The sequence below is a fragment of the Pseudoliparis swirei genome, chromosome 20 (genome assembly GCF_029220125.1).
Source record: "Pseudoliparis swirei isolate HS2019 ecotype Mariana Trench chromosome 20, NWPU_hadal_v1, whole genome shotgun sequence".
Lineage (NCBI taxonomy): Eukaryota > Metazoa > Chordata > Actinopteri > Perciformes > Liparidae > Pseudoliparis > Pseudoliparis swirei.
Genome location: NC_079407.1, coordinates 793,626 through 811,953, shown reverse-complemented (window position 1 = coordinate 811,953; position 18,328 = coordinate 793,626). Strand labels below are relative to the sequence as shown.

The window sequence follows — 18,328 nt, the reverse complement described above, 5'->3', positions numbered from 1 at the left end:
CTCACACCTCCCACACACTCACACACACTCCACTCCTCACACACACTCACCTCCTCCACACACACACACTCACACACACTCAGTCCACACTCACACACACCTCACAGTCACACACTCACACTCACACCACCACCACACACACTCACACACACACACACACACACTCACACACTCACACACACACACACACTACACACACTCACACACACACACTACACACACAGCTGCCACTCACACACACACTCACACACTTCACAGTCACATACTCACACACACACTCACACTCACACACACACACTCACACACACTCACACACACACACACCTAGTCACACTCACACACACACTCACACACTCACACCTGGCACACACACTCACACACACACACACACACTCACACACTCACATGCACACACATACGCACACACACAATCACATGCACACACACTCACACAGACACATACACACTCACACACACTCACACACTCACCTGTATAGTCACACACACACACACTCACACTCACACACACACTCACATATACACACACACACTCACACACACACACTCACACACTCACAGCTACCACACTCACACTACACTCACACACACACTCACACACACACACACACACTCACACACAGCCACCTCACACACACACACACACTCACACACACTCACACACACACACACACCTGCCACACACACACTCACACACACACACACACACTCTACACATACACTTCATACACCACACATCATACAGTCAGTCACATACTCATACACTCACACACACACACACTCACACACACACTCACACACACAGTCAGTCACACACTCACACACCTCACACACTGTACACATACCACACACACTCGTCACACACTCACACACACACACTCACACTCACACACACTTCACAGTCACACACTTACACACACACACTACACACACTTCACACACACAGTCAGTCACATACTCACACACACACACACACACACACACACACACCTACACACATACACACACACACTCACATACCTACACACACACTCACAGTCACACACACCACACCTCACACCACTCACACACACACTACACACACACACTCACTCACACACACCACACACACACACACACACACACACACACTCACACACACACTCACACACACACACACACACACACTAACACACACACACTCTCACACACGCACACACACACACTCACACACACTACACACACCACACACTCACTCACACACACACAGCCACTCACACTCACACACACACACACACTCACACACACACACTCACACACACAGTCAGTCACACACTCACACACTCACACACTCACACACACACTCACACACACTCACAGTCACACACTCACACACACACACTCACACACACTCACACACACAGTCAGTCACACACTCTCACACACACACTCACACACCTGCGCCACGCTGTCAGTCACACACTCTCACACACACTCCGCCACACACTACAAAAGTAATTCAAGCTTTAATAATCTTTCTATGAAACTTTATTGGAATAAAATGAAACTAATCTCTTTACTCAAGATGTTTCTTCTGCTGAAGTTTTCGATATAAAAACATATTTTGTACAAAGTTCATAAACTAAAAGAAAACATTCGACTCAAAAGTTAAAGCGAGAAACCACGACTCACTCCACACATCTTAACCTTCAGAATAAACTGCTGCACCTCCTGTCTCCCACTTCCGTCTCCCTACTTCCTGCTCTTTGTTCGCCCACGTCGATTCGCTGTTTTTATGGTTCAGTGAAGATATATACACACATACACACACACATATATATATATATATATACATGGCGCTTATATATAGATATAGCGACTGCCTAAAAAATTGAAGCAAACACTTTTATCAGTGTATGGCATGAATTCAATTGCACTGTTTTGCTAATGATCTGGCTGGGCCCAGTGGGAGGAAGAAACCACCAGTTGCAGCTGCATTGGTGTCGATGTAATGAAATAAACAGGTCCACTAGAGGCGCAATGGGACCCCAAGAGGACTGGTGTTGCATGATAAATATCAAGTGTCTCCTCACTGCTTTGAATTGGCTTTTTCCATGAGTGTTGGCTTCAGCTCATTCCTGATTGGGAGCAGGAGGCTAGCTCAACCCGATGCCCAGGGCACACCATCGCAGTGCCAAGCTAGGGAGACTCCTGATGCCCCTGGCACACCAGAACATGGGATAGCCAGGAGGCAGGACTGAGGAGAGCTGGACCGCCAGAAGGGGTTCTCAAACCTGGCCAGCAGGACCCATGGCTGTTTGTGCCAGGAGGAACAGGCGAGGCCTCGGGTGAGGACGACCTCCCAGTCAGAAACAGGCGCCAGGAGGCTCCTGTGCCCCTTGGTGGTCCCTGAAGCCACCGACCAGCACCCTGGAGCTCCATTGGCTGGAGCACCAGAATTGCCTGCAGATGAGCTGCCCACCTGAGCCCGCACGGACGGGTCTGAGGAGCTAAGTGAACGCGCTGCCGGGCATTGTGCAGCGGACGGGCTTGGTGGGGGGCCAGTGATGGTCTGAGGCAGACTCTAGGGCTCCAGGATGAAACCCTTGAGCCCTCCCAGAGGTCAGACCATGCAGTCGGCCCTGGCCTCCTGATGCCCATGTGGTGCGGCATGGCAGCACCTGGAGGATGAAGAAACTGATGCAATTGAATGGCCTCACGGTTCTGACCTAAACCCCATAGAACACCTTCGGGGCGTGATAAGTTTGGGTCCATCAGACGTCGCCGGTTGCTCCTCAGACTTCACAGCTCACTGCCCAGATCTGGGAAGACATCCCACAAGACACCATCCGTCATTTTATGAGGAGCATGCTGTCGAGCATGCATCGGAGCATGGGGGCCACACAACAAATGGAGAAGCATTTTGAGTTGCAGAAATTTAATTTAAGTAAAATGGACTTGTTTCACATCATTTTTTCACTTTGATTTTCGGGGTCTCTATAAAATTGAGCCTCTGTAGGCTGAAAACTTTTTATTTCATCAAAGATGTGGCATCCTTCACCCTAAGACATGAAACTTATTCATATCAGGATATCCAACATCATTTTTTTCATTGAGATCTGATATGTTTTCAAAGTGTTCCTTTAATTTTTTTGGAGTGTATATAATCATATATCTATACACTTTATTTATATATGTATATATTTTTACATTATACATAGATATATATACAAATAATGATGCATTTATAACTATAAATATATATACTATATGTATATATATATATATATATATATTAGTGTTGTAAATAATCGCTAATCTGCTATGAGTAAATTATGTGATTTAATTAGTTGACCTTTTTAACGATTTAACGCATGCCAGAATTGCTTCCAGTCCCGCCTGTTGCTGGTCGCCTCCAGCATGTCATTCTGTCTCGTCGCTACACACACCCGACCGCCCCAGAGCTCGATGCGCAGCGCACATCGGGATCTAAAAGAAACTCTAATATATATGTATTTATATATATGTATTTATATATATGTAGTTATATATATATATATGTATTTATTATTATATGCATTGATATACATGTAGTTACATATATATGCTGTAGTTATATATGTATTTATATATATACATATGTATTTATATATATATATGAGGATTGTCTTACTGAACATTGTGATGAGTTCTTATTTTTTGTACGTACTGTAACAACATATTCTGAGCCATTACACCGTTCAAAGCCTTTATTCTATTACGATTATGGGCTACAGCTAAGAAAATTCAAACATCCTACTCCCAAATACAATTATCATGAAAAAGCATACCAGTAGTGGCATGGCACAAATCACTTGAATTGTCTAATTAACCTCGAAACACTCCAAGGGCTTCTGAGCTCGACAAACACTCGCCGTTATAAATTCTTTTACTTGGTCTGAGTGAAATATTAAAATTTTATGAGATAGGACTTAGAGTTTTCTTTAAGCTGTGTTTGCTAACAGCCATAGTTAAATAAAAGGCTTGCAATATTTCGTTTATTTGTAATGAATCCAGAATGCATGACATTTTTGTTTTTTAATCATTACAGAAAATAAAGAACCTTATCACAATATTCTAAATTTTCTGAGACAGTCCTGTATATGTATTTATATTTATATATATGTAGTTATATATATATATATTTATATATGCGTAGTTATATATATATATGTATATATATATATATAGTTATATATATGTAGTTATATATATATGTATTTTATATATATATATAGATGAAGTTATATATATATATATGTATGTATTATATATATGAAGATATATATGCATTATATATATATGTATTTATATATATATGTATTTATATATGTACAGAAAAGTGAAAAAATAACGTTAATCCTGTTAATTCAATTACAGGTTTAATTAGTTTTGTTTTTTAACGCATTTAACGTACGCAGAAATGAGCTCTAATCCGTCTGTTGTTGGTCGTCGACGAAAAAAAAAAATCACTTGTAAAACAGCTTCCAATCCACCACTTCAATCTGAACCTTATCCGCCTTCATGCAGATTTCCATCTGTTCATCGGTACTGATCCTTCCGCAGGTTCACTGGAAACCTTGTTACGACTTCTACTTCCTGTAGATCAGGGTCTCAACACGTCGATCGCGACCCGCCAGTCTATCGCGGCGTAGTGTCAGACCACAGTGATCATCTCCCATGTTCGGAACGCCCTGCCTGATTTCATCCCAGTTTAGTTTTCCGTCTCTTCGCGCGTGTTAATACCCTTATCGACTTCCGTCTTGCTTCGCTACAGAGCTCTGTGCGCGCATCGACCCTGAGTAAAAAAGTCACTTGTCAATTCGTCCAATTTTAGATTGTATCATGGGGAGTTAATGTTGACAAACAAGAGAAAAAATGTTCTGTTTAACCCTCCTGTTACCTTTGTATTACTAACAGTTTACCTCGGGTCAATGGACCTCACAATTAAAACCTCCCAGAAAAATTATTAGAATTATTATTATTTCAAGTTTAAGTGTGAGTACTTTATGTTTGTTTACACACCAGCCCTTTAACAAATAAAAAGCTGATGGCTTTCTTATGTTTGACACAGTGAACAGCCTGGGTCAAATTGACCCCAAAATGCCCTCCTATTAATAAACATTGAATGTCAAATGGACCGAAGGTGATAAGTTAAACATCTCTGTTTAGGATGCAGATGTATTCATGTTCCATATGGAAGAAAACTGTTAACAACTGCTGAGTTGCAGCACCATTGTATAGAAGAATGTATAAATGTAGTTATATCCGCCTTTTGTCATAAAACTCTATGTTCTCACAAAATATGAATATTGGTAATATGTGATTAATCATGATTAATCCACACAAAAACCTAATTAATCCGATTAAAATTGTAATCGTTTCACAGCCCTAGTATTTATATATATATATGTAGTTATATATATATATATATTATATATATATGATATATATGTATTATATATATATGTATTTATATATATATATGTATTTATCGACCCGATGAAAAAAAGCAAAAGGGAAAGCTCCTCACAGAGGAGGGTTCAGGGTTTGCTCCACTCAGCTGGGTGTTTCCATGACTTGGTTGATGTGATATACTTATTTGTTCCATGACTTATTTGTCTAGTTGAATCACTTGTCCACTTGTTTGTACCTGGCTCACATTCTGATCATTTGTGAACTTGTTACTATATAATAAAGTGTGATAGGACCACCGTGCTTAGAATACTCTTGATTTCTCACAAGGCAGGTGGAACATTTATTCCACCACAAACAGGACAGTGGCGTAGTCAGGAACAGGAATTCCACGACCCAGACCTCGATGATCCATCAGGCAGATAGGATCTATGCCGTCTCATAGGGTCCGATGACCCCATGAGACGTGAAGTCAAAGGACCCGGGAGAAAGCTGAGTTAGTAACGTGTGATTGAGAGATGGTCATCCTTAAGGAGAGAAAAAAGGAGATAGGTACTCAGTGCATCCTACGTCCCGGCAGCTATGCCTATAGTAGCATATCAAGTGGGCTGGACCAGGTGAACCTGATTCAGCCTCAACTATAAGCTCTGTCAAAGAGGAAGGTCTTCAGTCTACTCTTAAGCGAGGTGACTGTGTCCTCCGGACTGAAACGGAAGCTGGTTCCAAAAGAGGAGCTTGATAACTAAAGGCTCTGGCTCCCATTCTATTTTTTAAGACTCTAGGAACTACAGCCGCAGACGAAGAGCGAGCTCTAGTGGGGCAATATGGTACTAAGCTCCTTAAGATATGATGGTGCATCACCAATCAAGGCTTTATGCGTTAAGAGAAGAATTTTAAAGATTCTTGATTGTACTGGAGCCAGTGCAGAGCAGCTAGTGCAGGAGTGATGTGATCTCTTTTCTTAGTTTTAGTGAGAACACGAGCTGCAGCATTCTGGATCAACTGGAGGGACCTAAGAGATTTATTAGAGCAGCCTGATAATAAGGAGTTGCAGTAATCTAGTCTCAGGCAACGTGAACCAATTTTTCTGCATCTTTTTGAGACAAGATGTGCCTGATTTTGAAATATTACGTAGATGAAGAATGCAGTCCTTGAGATTTGCTACGTGGGAGTTAAAGGACAAGTCCCGATCAAAGATAACGCAAGATTCTTCAGTGGTGTTGGATGCCAGGGCAATGCGTCTATAGAATCCACATCACCAGATAATTGATCTCTGAGGTGCTCAGGGCCGATTAAAATTATCAGTTTTGTCTGAGTTTAACATCAAGAAATTGCAGGTCATCCATGTTTTATGTTCTTAAGATTATGCTTGAATTTTACGAAGTTGGTTTGCTCTCCTCTTTATCGCTTATAAATATAGTTGAGTATCATCTGCATAACAATGTCGAAAGTTTATGGAGTGTTTCCTGATAATATTGCCCAAAGGAAGCATGTATAAGGTAAATAAAATTGGTCCAAAGCACAGAACCTTGTGGAACTCCATGATTAACGTTGCCAGGTTATCGAGGCGCCATCAGTTTACAAATACAAAACTGAGATCGATCTGATAAATATGATTTAAACCAAATTAGTGCCGCCTGAAATGCCAATCGACTGCTCCAGTCTCTGTAACAGGATGTCATGGTCAATGGTGTCGAATGCAGCACTAAGGTCTAACAAGACCAGGACAGAGAGGAGTCCTCATCTGCCATTAAGAGGTCATTTGTAATTTTCACCAGTGCCGTCTCGGTGCTGTGGTGTTTCTAAATCCTGATTGAAATTTCTCAAATAAACTATTATGATGTGAAATGTGACAACTGATTTACACCACTTTCTCAAGGATCTTGGAGAGGAAGGGAGGTTAGAGATCGGTCTGTAGTTAGCCAATACCTCTGGATCCAGAGTGGGCTTCTTCCAGAGAGGTTTAATAACAGCCACCTTGAAGGAGTGTGTGGTACGTGGCCTGTTAGCAGAGACACATTGATAATATCAGAGAGCCGCTAATTAAAGGCAAAGCGTCTTTGGCAGCCTCGCCGGATGGGGTCCAAGACAAGTAGACGTGTTGGTAGAACCAAGAAAATAATTGGTCACGTTGATGGGAGAAAATCCTCCAATGGCCACAAGGGCATACAGCGGTTTCCAAAGCCATTTCCACTTGAGGACAGATTGGCACTGGTTATGGGCAAGAGAATATTAATCTTGTCCCTAATAGTTAAAATCTTTTCATTAAAGAAGTTCATAAAGTCATTACCACTGGGGTTTATAGGAATACTCGGCTCCACAGAGCTGTGACTCTCGTCAGCCTGGCTACAGTGCTGAAGAAACCTGTTGTTTTATTTTTTCTATTACTGATGAGTAATAGGCTGCTCTGGCATTACGGAGGGCCTTCTTATATGTTTTAAGACTATCTCGCCAAACTAAGCGGGATTCTTGAGATTAGTTGAACGCCATATGCGTGTCAAAAGCTTTAAATGACGTTTGCTTCAGTTTGCGGGTCTGAGGGTTACCAGGAGCAAACCTCCTCTTCCTCACTGTCTTCTTCTTCAGAGGGCTATCGAGTCCAGTGTCATTCTCAAAAGAGCCTGTGGCACTGTCAACAAGATGATCAATCTGGGACGGACTAAAGTTGACCAGGAGTCCTCTGTTATATTGAGACGCAGTATCGAATCAAATACAGAAGGAATCGCTTCTTTAAATTTAGCTACAGCACTGTCAGTTAGACATCTGGTGTAGAAACTTTTGACTAACGGAGTACACCGGTAGTATAAATTCAAAAGATATGAGGCTGTGATCTGAGAGTAGAGGATTGTGTGGGCAGACGACCAAATGCTCAATGTCGCGCCATAAGTAAGAACAAGATCAAGCGTGTACAAAGCTGTGAGTGGGTTTCTGTACTCTCTGACAGAAGCCAATCGAGTCCAACAAGGAGATGAATGCAGCACTAAGGCAATCATTATCAACATCCACATGGATATTAAAATCTCCAACAATAATAACTTTATCGCTTTTAAGAACCAAACTTGATATAAATTCTGAGAATTCAGATATAAACTCTGAATATGGACCTGGTGGCCGGTACAGAATCACAAATCGAATTGGCTGTAGTGTTTTCCAGGTTGGATGTGAAAGACTAAGAACAAGGCTTTCAAATGAGGTGTAGTGTAATTTTGGTTGAGGATTAATAGGCTCGATTCAAAGATGGCTGCAACTCCACCTCCTCCGGTGCCTCGAGGAATGTGAGTATTATGACTTGGAGGTCGATTCATTGAGGCAGACATAGTGTTCATGGCACAGCCAGGTTTCAGTTAGGGAACATAAATCAATGTGATTATGTGATATTAAATCATTTATAACACAGCTTTAGTTCACAGAGATCGAATATTTAGGAGACCACATTTAATAGACCTATTTTGTTGCACTGCTGAAATAATGGTGTTAACTTGTATAAGGTTATTGTGCGACTCCTCTTCTGCTTACTTTAATTTATTTAATTGAAGTGGCCGGGACAGACAGTCTCTACTCTAAAGTCATGGGTGGGTAACTGCTCGAATGGAAGAGCAGAGAAGGGGTGTTAAACTACAACTCTGCTCCCGGTTCCTGATCTGAACCCTGGGTTGTCATGGATTAAGTCCGGTGATCAACTTGGTCATATTCTCAGAAATGACGCGCTCCGTCAACGTGGGATGAATGTCTCTCCTCATCAGATCAGGTTTTCCCCAGAAAGTCTTCCAGTTGTCTCGTACATTATTCTGGGCACCACCTCGACAGCCAGCGGAAAGACGACATCTATACAATTCGTCTGTCTGCAAATTTGGGAGAGAAGAGAAATTACGGTGTCCGACAACTTGCTCTTGCATAAGCACACACCGATTCCACACTTAGTGACTTCTTCGACCGGCCAGACTCGGCGTCATTACCACCGCGTATTACAATCTGACTGTATCTCCGCTTATCCTTAGCCAGCAGCTTCAACAAGACTCCACGTCGCCGCTCTGGCCCCGGGAGGCACATCACTTAGTCCAGGTGGCAGCTATTTTCACGTTCCTGACTATAGAGCTCGATAACCAGGGTGTGTTCCTCAGCGGGTGTGTCGCTGAGCAGGAAAAACGTGAAGTGGTTGCACAGCGGGCTTCTGGTACTTACTACTCCTGCGAACAGTTACCCGGATCCCGGCTGATCGGGCACCACCGGAGAACAGCTATCAGCTGACTGTAGCCCAGCGCGGCTACGTGGAGAGGGCTAACTAGCATAGCTGTCTGAGCTTCGATGGCGCCGAGCCGTGCATCTAACCCACTTAGACCTGCCTCCAACCTAGCAAATAAACTACACTTGTTGCATGTATACGTTATCTCATGAGGCAGGGGATAACTATATGAGACACACTGAGCAAGAGGAACAGGAGGAGAGAAGAAGAAGTCATGCTCGCTGCTGAGCTGGCAACCAGAGCTTACCGGAAGAGTGAGATGATGCGTTCAGGAGCAGCTGGGAAAAATGCCTGATGGATCAATAATAAAAATAATAATTATACAGGACAACACATGATCCCAACTCAATACAAGTGTATGCGAGGCTGCGTCTATCGTAACTAGAGAGCTTGTAGTACCATATTACCCACTAGAGGGCTTGTAGTACCATGTTACCCCACTAGAGAGCTTGTAGTACCATGTTACCCCACTAGAGGGCTTGTAGTACCATGTTACCCCACTAGAGGGCTTGTAGTACCATATTACCCCACTAGAGGGCTTGTAGTACCATGTTACCCCACTAGAGAGCTTGTAGTACCATGTTACCCCACTAGAGGGTTTGTAGTACCATGTTACCCCACTAGAGAGCTAGGTACCATATTACCCCACTCAGAGAGCTTGTGGCCATGTTGCACCCACTAGAGAGTTTTAGAAAATTACATATTCGCCACTAGAGGCTTGTGGTGCCATATTACCCAGAGAGCGTGTGGTACCATGTCTCCACTAGAGGCTTGTAGTACCATGTTACCCCACTAGAGAGCTTGTGGTACCATGTTGTCTCACTAGAGAGCGTAGTGCCATGTTACTCCACTAGAGGCTTGTGAACCATGTTGCCCCACTAGAGAGCTTGTAGTACCATGTTACCCACTAGAGAGCTTGTAGTACCATGTTACCCCACTAGAGAGCTTGTGGTACATATTATTACCACTAGAGGCTTGTAGTACCATGTTGCTCCACTGGAGAGCTTGGTACCCATGTTACTCACTAGAGAGTCAGTAAATGTTACACCACTAGAGAGCTTGTAGTACCATATTGCTCCACTAGAGGGCTTGTGGTGCCATGTTACCCCACTAGAGGCTTGTAGTGCCATGTTACCCACTAGAGAGCTTGTAGTACCATGTTACCCCACTAGAGGCTTGTAGCACCATGTTACCCCACCAGAGAGCTTGTAGGTACCATGTTCCCACTAGAGCTTGTAGTACCATGTTGCCCACTAGAGATCTTGTAGTACCATGTTGCCCACTAGAGGCTTGTGGTGCCATGTTACCCACTAGAGAGCTTGTAGTACCATGTTACCCCACTAGAGAGCTTGTGAGTACCATGTTACCCCACTAGAGAGCTTGTAGTACCATGTTACCCCACTAGAGAGCTTGTGGTACCATGTTGCCCCACTAGAGAGCTTGTAGTACCATGTTACCCACTAGAGGCTGAGGCTCATGTTACCCCCACTTAGAGGCTTGTGGCACCATGTTGCCCCACTAGAGGCTTGTAGTACCATGTTACCCCCACTAGAGGCTTGTGGCACCATATTTTGCCCCACTAGAGAGCTTGTAGTGCCATGTTACCCCACTAGAGGCTTGTGGTGCCATATTGCCCCACTAGAGGCTTGTGGTACCATGTTGCCCCACTAGAGAGCTTGTGGTACCATGTTACCCCACTAGAGGCTTGTGGTACCATGTTGCCCCACTAGAGAGCTTGTAGTACCATGTTGCCCACTAGAGGCTTGTAGAACCATGTTGCCCCACTAGAGAGCTTGTAGTACCATGTTGCCCCACTAGAGCGCTTGTAGGACCATGTTACCCACTAGAGGCTTGTAGTACCATGTTACCCCCACTAGAGAGCTTGTAGTACCATGTTACCCCACTAGAGAGCTTGTAGTACCATGTTACTCCACTGAGGCTTGTAGTACCATGTTACCCACTAGAGGCTTGTAGTACCATGTTACCCCACTAGAGGAGCTTGTAGTACCATGTTACCCCACTAGAGGCTTGTAGTACCATATTGCCCCACTAGAGAGCGTGTAGTACCATGTTACTCCACTAGAGAGCTTGTAGTACCATATTACCCCACTAGAGAGCTTGTAGTACCATGTTACCCCACTAGAGGGCTTGTAATAATAATAATAATAATAATCATTTATTTTATATAGCGCTTCTCAAGGCACCCGAAGTCGCTTTACAGAGTCCAGTAGTCACACACACACACACAGTCATCCCTGTGGTGGTAAGCTACATCAGTAGCCACAGCTGCCCTAGGGCAGACTGGCCGGGCGTGCAGCCAATCAGCGCCTCGCCCTCCGACCACCACCAACATTCATTCACATCCATACGAACCGGGGTGAGGCTGCGGTGCATGTCTTTATGATGGTGGGGGAAACCGGAATACCCGGAGGAAACCCACGCAGGCACGAGGAGAACATACAAACTCCACACAGAAGGGACCTGGAATGACCAGGACGACCGGGATTCGAACCCAGGGCCTTCTTGCTGTGAGGCGACAGTGCTACCCACTGAGCCACCGTGCTGCCCTTGTAGTACCATGTTACCCCACTAGAGAGCGTGTAGTACCATGTTACCACACTAGAGAGCGTGTAGTACCATGTTACTCCACTAGAGAGCGTGTAGTACCATGTTACCACACTAGAGAGCGTGTAGTACCATGTTACCACACTAGAGAGCTTGTAGTACCATGTTACCCCACTAGAGAGCTTGTAGTACCATGTTACCCCACTAGAGAGCTTGTAGTACCATGTTACCCCACTAGAGGCGTGTAGTACCATGTTACTCCACTAGAGGCGTGGTACCATGTTGCCCCACTAGAGGCTTGTACCATGTTGCCCCACTAGAGGCTTGTAGTACCATGTTGCCCCACTAGAGGCTTGTAGTACCATGTTGCTCACTAGAGCTTGTGGTACCATGTTGCCCCACTAGAGAGCTTAGGTACCATGTTGCCCACTAGAGAGCTTAGAACCATGTTACCCACTTAGAGAGCTTGTAGTACCATGTTGCCCCACTAGAGGCTTGTGGTACCATGTTACCACTAGAGAGCTTGTAGTACCATGTTACCCCACTAGAGAGCTTGTGGAAAATTATGTTACCCACTAGAGCTTGTGGTACCATATTACCCCACTAGAGAGCTTGTGGTACCATGTTACCCCACTCACTAGAGAGCTTGTAGTACCATGTTGCCCCACTAGAGAGCTTGTAGTACCATATTACCCACTAGAGAGCTTGTAGTACCATGTTGCCCACTAGAGGCTTTGTAGTACCATGTTGCCCCACTAGAGCTTGTGGTATGTTGCCCCACTAGAGAGCTTGTAGTACCATGTTGCCCCACTAGAGAGCTGGTACCATGTTGCCCCACTAGAGCTTGTAGTACCATGTTGCCCCACTAGAGAGCGTGTGGTACCATGTTGCCCACTAGGAGGCTTGTAGTACCATGTTACCCCACTAGAGGGCTTGTACCATGTTGCCCCACTAGAGGCTTGTAGTACCATGTTACCCCACTAGAGGCTTGTGGTACCATGTTGCCCCACTAGAGGCTTGGTGCCATGTTACCCCACTAGAGAGCTTAGAAAATTATGTTACCCCACTAGAGGGCTTGTAGGTACCATGTTGCCCCACTAGAGGCTTGTGGTACCATGTTGCCCCACTAGAGGCTTGTAGTACCATGTTACCCACTAGAGAGCTTGTAGTACCATGTTACATTACCACTAGAGAGCTTGTAGTACCATGATTACCCCACTAGAGAGCTTGTAGTACCATATTGCACTAGAGGCTTGTAGTACCATGTTACCCCACTAGAGAGCTTGTAGTACCATGTTGCCCCACTAGAGGCTTGTAGTACCATGTTACCCCACTAGAGGCTTGTAGTACCATGTTGCCCCACTAGAGGCTTGTAGTACCATGTTGCCCACTAGAGGCTTTGTAGTACCATGTTACCCCAACTAGAGGCTTGTGGTGCTGTTACCCCACTAGAGCTTGTAGTACCATACACTCCCACTAGAGGCTTGTAGTACCATACACCACCAGAGAGCTTGTAGTACCATGTTACCCCACTAGAGAGCTTGTAGTACCATGTTACCCCACTAGAGAGCTTGTAGTACCATGTTACCCCACTAGAGAGCTTGTAGTACCATGTTACCCACTAGAGGCTTGTGGTACCATATTACCCCACTAGAGAGCTTGTAGTACCATGTTGCCCCACTAGAGAGCTTGTAGTACCATGTTACCCCACTAGGGGAGGGGGAGGAGTCTGACCTGCTGTGGCGGTGAGAGTACTTGTTCCCTCTGAAGTTTGGTCTCGGATGAAGCTCACCCTGATGGAGGAGAGAGAGGAGCTGGGAGATCTGCTGTAGGGAGGAGGAGGAGGAGGAGGAGGATAACAACAACAACATCATGATGTATTAAGACACATTGACCCAGGGGGGGGCAGAGAGGCTGCAGTGTGTAACATGACGACGTGTTTTAGAGTTAAACACATGAACGTTATGCAGTGGAACATGTTGGTGTGTTTGTTGGTCGGGGTCTCAGGGTCATAAGGTCACAGGGTCAGGGTCACAGGGTCAGGGTCACAGGGTCAGGGTCACAGGGTCAGGGTCACAGGGTCACAGGGTCAGGGTCACAGGGTCAGGGTCACAGGGTCAGGGTCACAGGGTCACAGGGTCAGGGTCACAGGGTCAGGGTCACATGGTCACAGGGTCACAGGGTCACAGGGTCAGGGTCACATGGTCACAGGGTCAGGGTCACAGGGTCACAGGGTCATAGGGTCAGGGTCACAGGGTCAGGGTCACAGGGTTAGGGTCAGGGTCACAGGGTCACGGTCATAGGGTCAGGGTCACATGGTCACGGTCATAGGGTCAGGGTCACAGGGTCATAGGGTCACAGGGTCAGGGTCACAGGGTCATAGGGTCACAGGGTCAGGGTCACAGGGTTAGGGTCATAGGGTCAGGGTCACAGGGTCAAGGTCATAGGGTCACGGTCATAGGGTCAGGGTCACAGGGTCACAGGGCCGTACTCGTCTACGTTCTGGTGACCCTGAGGCCTCCTGGCAGAACGTGGTCGTGAGGGTCGTCTCACCTGCACGTCGGGGGACGCCGCCGACAGCTCGATGGCGTCTCCGAACGCCGCCATGGACAGCCGCACCAGGTTCCTGAGGGTCTGCCGGTGTTGGGCGTCGGGCCTCCTGAGCGTCGCCTCCTCCCGGTGGCCGCTCGAGGTGCTGCAGTGTGAGGCCGCGGCGTCCGGTTCCGTGTTCCCGGGTGTCCGCGGCGTTCCGCAGTGGCGGGCGGCGCCCCCTTCAGGGTACCCTCGGGAACGAAAGCTGCTGTTCAACGGGTACTCGGTCCGCCCCTCGTCTGACGTCATCGGGGGCGGAGCCTGAGGCCGGGCCCCGCCCCCGTCCCCTGGGGGCTCGTCCCGCCGCCCTCTGATGACGGGAACCAGCCGGATGTCGGCCTTCCGGATGTTCCTCTGCGGGCGCCGCGGGTGGCGGTCGTAGGCCGACTCGGCCTGCCGGCAGTTGTACGCGCGGCGTTCCCGTTTCACCGGCCGGCAGAAGGCGGCCGCTACGGCGACGGCCGCCAGCAGCAGCAGGCAGGCCGCGCCCAGGCACGCCGCCATCATCACGCCGAAGCCCGGCCGGCCGCCGGCGCCCGGGGACGAGTTCTTCAGGTGGTCCCTGAGGTCGGTGAAGGTCACCTGCAGGGCGGCCTCCGAGGCCAGGCTGGGGCTGCCCCCGTCGGCCACGGCCACCGTCAGCGAGAAGGTTCTGCCCACCAGCGCCGTGGCGTTGGTGGCGTTGACGAACAGCCGGCCCGACGCCCCGTCCAACCAGAACAGCCCGTCGGGGTTGCCCCCGGCGATGAGGTAGCTGAGCCGGCCGTTCGGCCCCGAGTCCGCGTCGTCGGCCCTCAAGGTGGACGCCAGGAAGCCGAGCTGCGGAGCGGCACCGCCGCTCCCCAGCGCCGTCACGATCTCGCCCTTGTCCGTGTCCACGGGGACGCTCAGAGAGGCCACGCCCCCTCTGGGCTCCGGCTCCCTGATGACGGGCCGGTTGTCGTTCACGTCCTGGACGGCGATGATCACGGCGGCCGTGCCGGTGAGCGGCGGGTGGCCCCGGTCCACGGCCTCCACCGTGAAGGAGTAGCTGCGGCACGCCTCGTAGTCCAGAGGGCGCCGCGCCCGCACGGCGCCGCTGGTCGGGTGGACGGAGAACGGCGCCGCCTCGTCGGCCGAGCGCAGGAAGTAGGAAACTCTGCCGCTGAGCTCCAGGTCGGCGTCGCGGGCGACCACGGTGAGCGCCAGGCGGCCCGCCGCGTTGTTCTCCCTGAAGGAGGCGCTGTAGAGCGGGCGGGAGAACACCGGCGCGTTGTCGTTCTCGTCCAGAACCCGGACCGCCAGGTTGTGGACGCAGGCCAGAGGCGGGTCCCCGTGGTCCTGCGCCCGCAGGGACACGTTGTAGCTCGCCGCCGCCTCGCGGTCCAGCCCGCCGCCGGTCACCAGCATGTAGTCGTCCCCCTGGAGCCGCTTCAGCCGGAAGGGCCCGGAGCCGGGCCGCACGGCGAGCGCCACCCGGCCGCGCTCCCCCGAGTCGGCGTCCGAGACCGTCACCAGCGCCAGGAAGGTGTCCTCCGGGGCGCCCTCCGGCACGGCGGCGCCGGGGGCCCCGGCCGGGGTCCAGGTCACGTGGATCCGGGGCGCGTTGTCGTTGACGTCCCGCAGCCGGACCAGCAGCTCGCAGTGCGTCGGCACGGCGTTGGGCCCGCGGTCCCGGGCTTGGACCGGCACCGCGTAGGAGGCCCGCGCCTCGCGGTCCAGAGGCGCCCTGAGACTCACAGCGCCGGACCGGGGGTCCACCGAGAAGAGCCTCCGGACCTCCGGGGCCGCGTGCCCGCTCAGCAGGTACTCCACCTCCCCGTTGGGCCCCTGGTCCGGGTCGGAGGCCCGGAGCCGGATCACGGTGGCGCCCGGCTCCGCGTCCTCGGGCAGCTCCGCCGTGGGGCGGGCGTCCTCGAACGTCGGGCTGTTGTCGTTGGAGTCCAGGATGTTGACCCGGACCAGAGTGCTGCCGGACCGGGGCGGGGTCCCCCGGTCCCAGGCCACCAGGGTGAGGTCCAACGTGGCCCGGACCTCCCGGTCCAGTTCCCCGACGACCACCAGCTCCGCCTGCCGGCCGCCGCCCGGCACCGCCGTCACGTCCAGAGCGAAATGCCGGTTGGCGGACAGCGAGTAGGTCTGGAGGCCGTTGGGCCCGGCGTCGGGGTCCGAGGCCCGGTCCAGAGGGATCCGCATCCCGGGGCCGGCCATCTCCGAGATCTCCACCTCCTGCAGCGCGGCCGGGAAGGCGGGGCCGTGGTCGTTCAGGTCCAGCACCTCCACGCGGACGCGCAGGAAGCTCACGGCGCCGCTCCTCCGGAACAGGACGCTGAAGGCCAGCTCGCAGCGGTCCGACCCGCGGCACAGCGCCTCCCGGTCCAGTCGGCCCTCGGTGCGGACCAGCCCGTCCCGAGCGCCCACGGAGAAGGGGAGGGGCTTCCCCTGCTCCACCAGCTGGAAGTCCTCCAGAGGACGGCCCCCCTCCCTCTGCCGCAGCTCGTCCGCCAGCCGGCCGACCCGGGTCCCCGAGGGCTGCTCCTCCCAAACCCGGTACTGGACGGTACCGGAGGAGGGCTCGGCGCCGCGGGCCGCGGGGCCCAGAGCGAGGAGCAGAACCAGCAGCATGTCGACGGGAAGCAGAAACTCTTCCCGCGGAGGAAAGCTGTCTTTCGGTAAGGTTCAGGAAACAAGGAAACAAGGGAACAAGGAAACAAGGAAACAAGGAATCCTCCGGGTCCTACCCAGGTGACCCGGTCCGCTCAGAGTCCGGGAGGCTCCTCACACAGCTGTGGCCTCCAGTCTCTGCATGCTGCGCTCACACAGGGCAGCACACATGTGAGCGCCGGCCCAGAGGAGGAGCAGGAGGAGGAGGAGCAGGAGGAGGAGCAGGAGGAGGAGGAGCAGGAGGAGCAGGAGGAGCAGGAGGAGGAGCAGGAGGAGGAGGAGCAGGAGGAGCAGGAGGAGGAGGAGGGGGAGCAGGAGGAGGAGCAGGAGGAGGAGCAGGAGGAGGAGGAGGAGGAGGAGGAGGAGCAGGAGGAGGAGGAGGAGGAGGAGGAGGAGGAGGAGGAGCAGGAGGAGGAGGAGAGAGAGGAGCAGGAGGAGGAGGAAGAGGAGGAGCAGGAGGAGCAGGAGGAGGAGGAGGAGGAGGAGGAGCAGCAGGAGGAGGAGGTCTGATAATACCTCCACACAAAAGGAGAGCCCCTCCTGCCCCGAGGAAACGCTTCAGTAAAGAAACGTGACACCATATTTAATAATAAGTATGTCTCATATATACACACATATATATATATGTATGTATATACATATATATATGTGTATATATATATGTATATACATATATATATACACATATATATATGTGTATATATATATATGTATGTATATACACATACACTACCGTTCAAAAGTTTGGGATCACTTAGAAATGTCTTTATTTTTCAAAGTAAAGCAGTTTTTTCAATGAAGATAACATTAATCATAAATACCCTCTCTACATTG

The 18,328-nt window shown here is 49.5% G+C and overlaps 1 protein-coding gene across 2 annotated transcripts in view; it reads right to left on the bottom strand.

Moving 5' to 3' along the window:
* The window catches only part of pcdh12 (protocadherin 12), a 28,169-nt gene extending 10,532 nt beyond the window's left edge, over nucleotides 1-17,637 (bottom strand). Inside the window, exons 1-2 of one of the 2 annotated variants that reach the window (XM_056440744.1) lie at nucleotides 14,813-17,637; nucleotides 13,994-14,085 (exon numbers count right to left, since the gene is read on the bottom strand). In XM_056440744.1, the coding sequence (XP_056296719.1) occupies nucleotides 13,994-14,085; nucleotides 14,813-17,455 (2,735 nt within the window). In that variant the 5' untranslated portion in view covers nucleotides 17,456-17,637. The remainder of the gene's footprint in view (nucleotides 1-13,993; nucleotides 14,086-14,812) is intronic. The other variant, XM_056440745.1, reaches the window with a different exon arrangement.
* Between the last annotated feature and the right edge of the window lie 691 nt (nucleotides 17,638-18,328).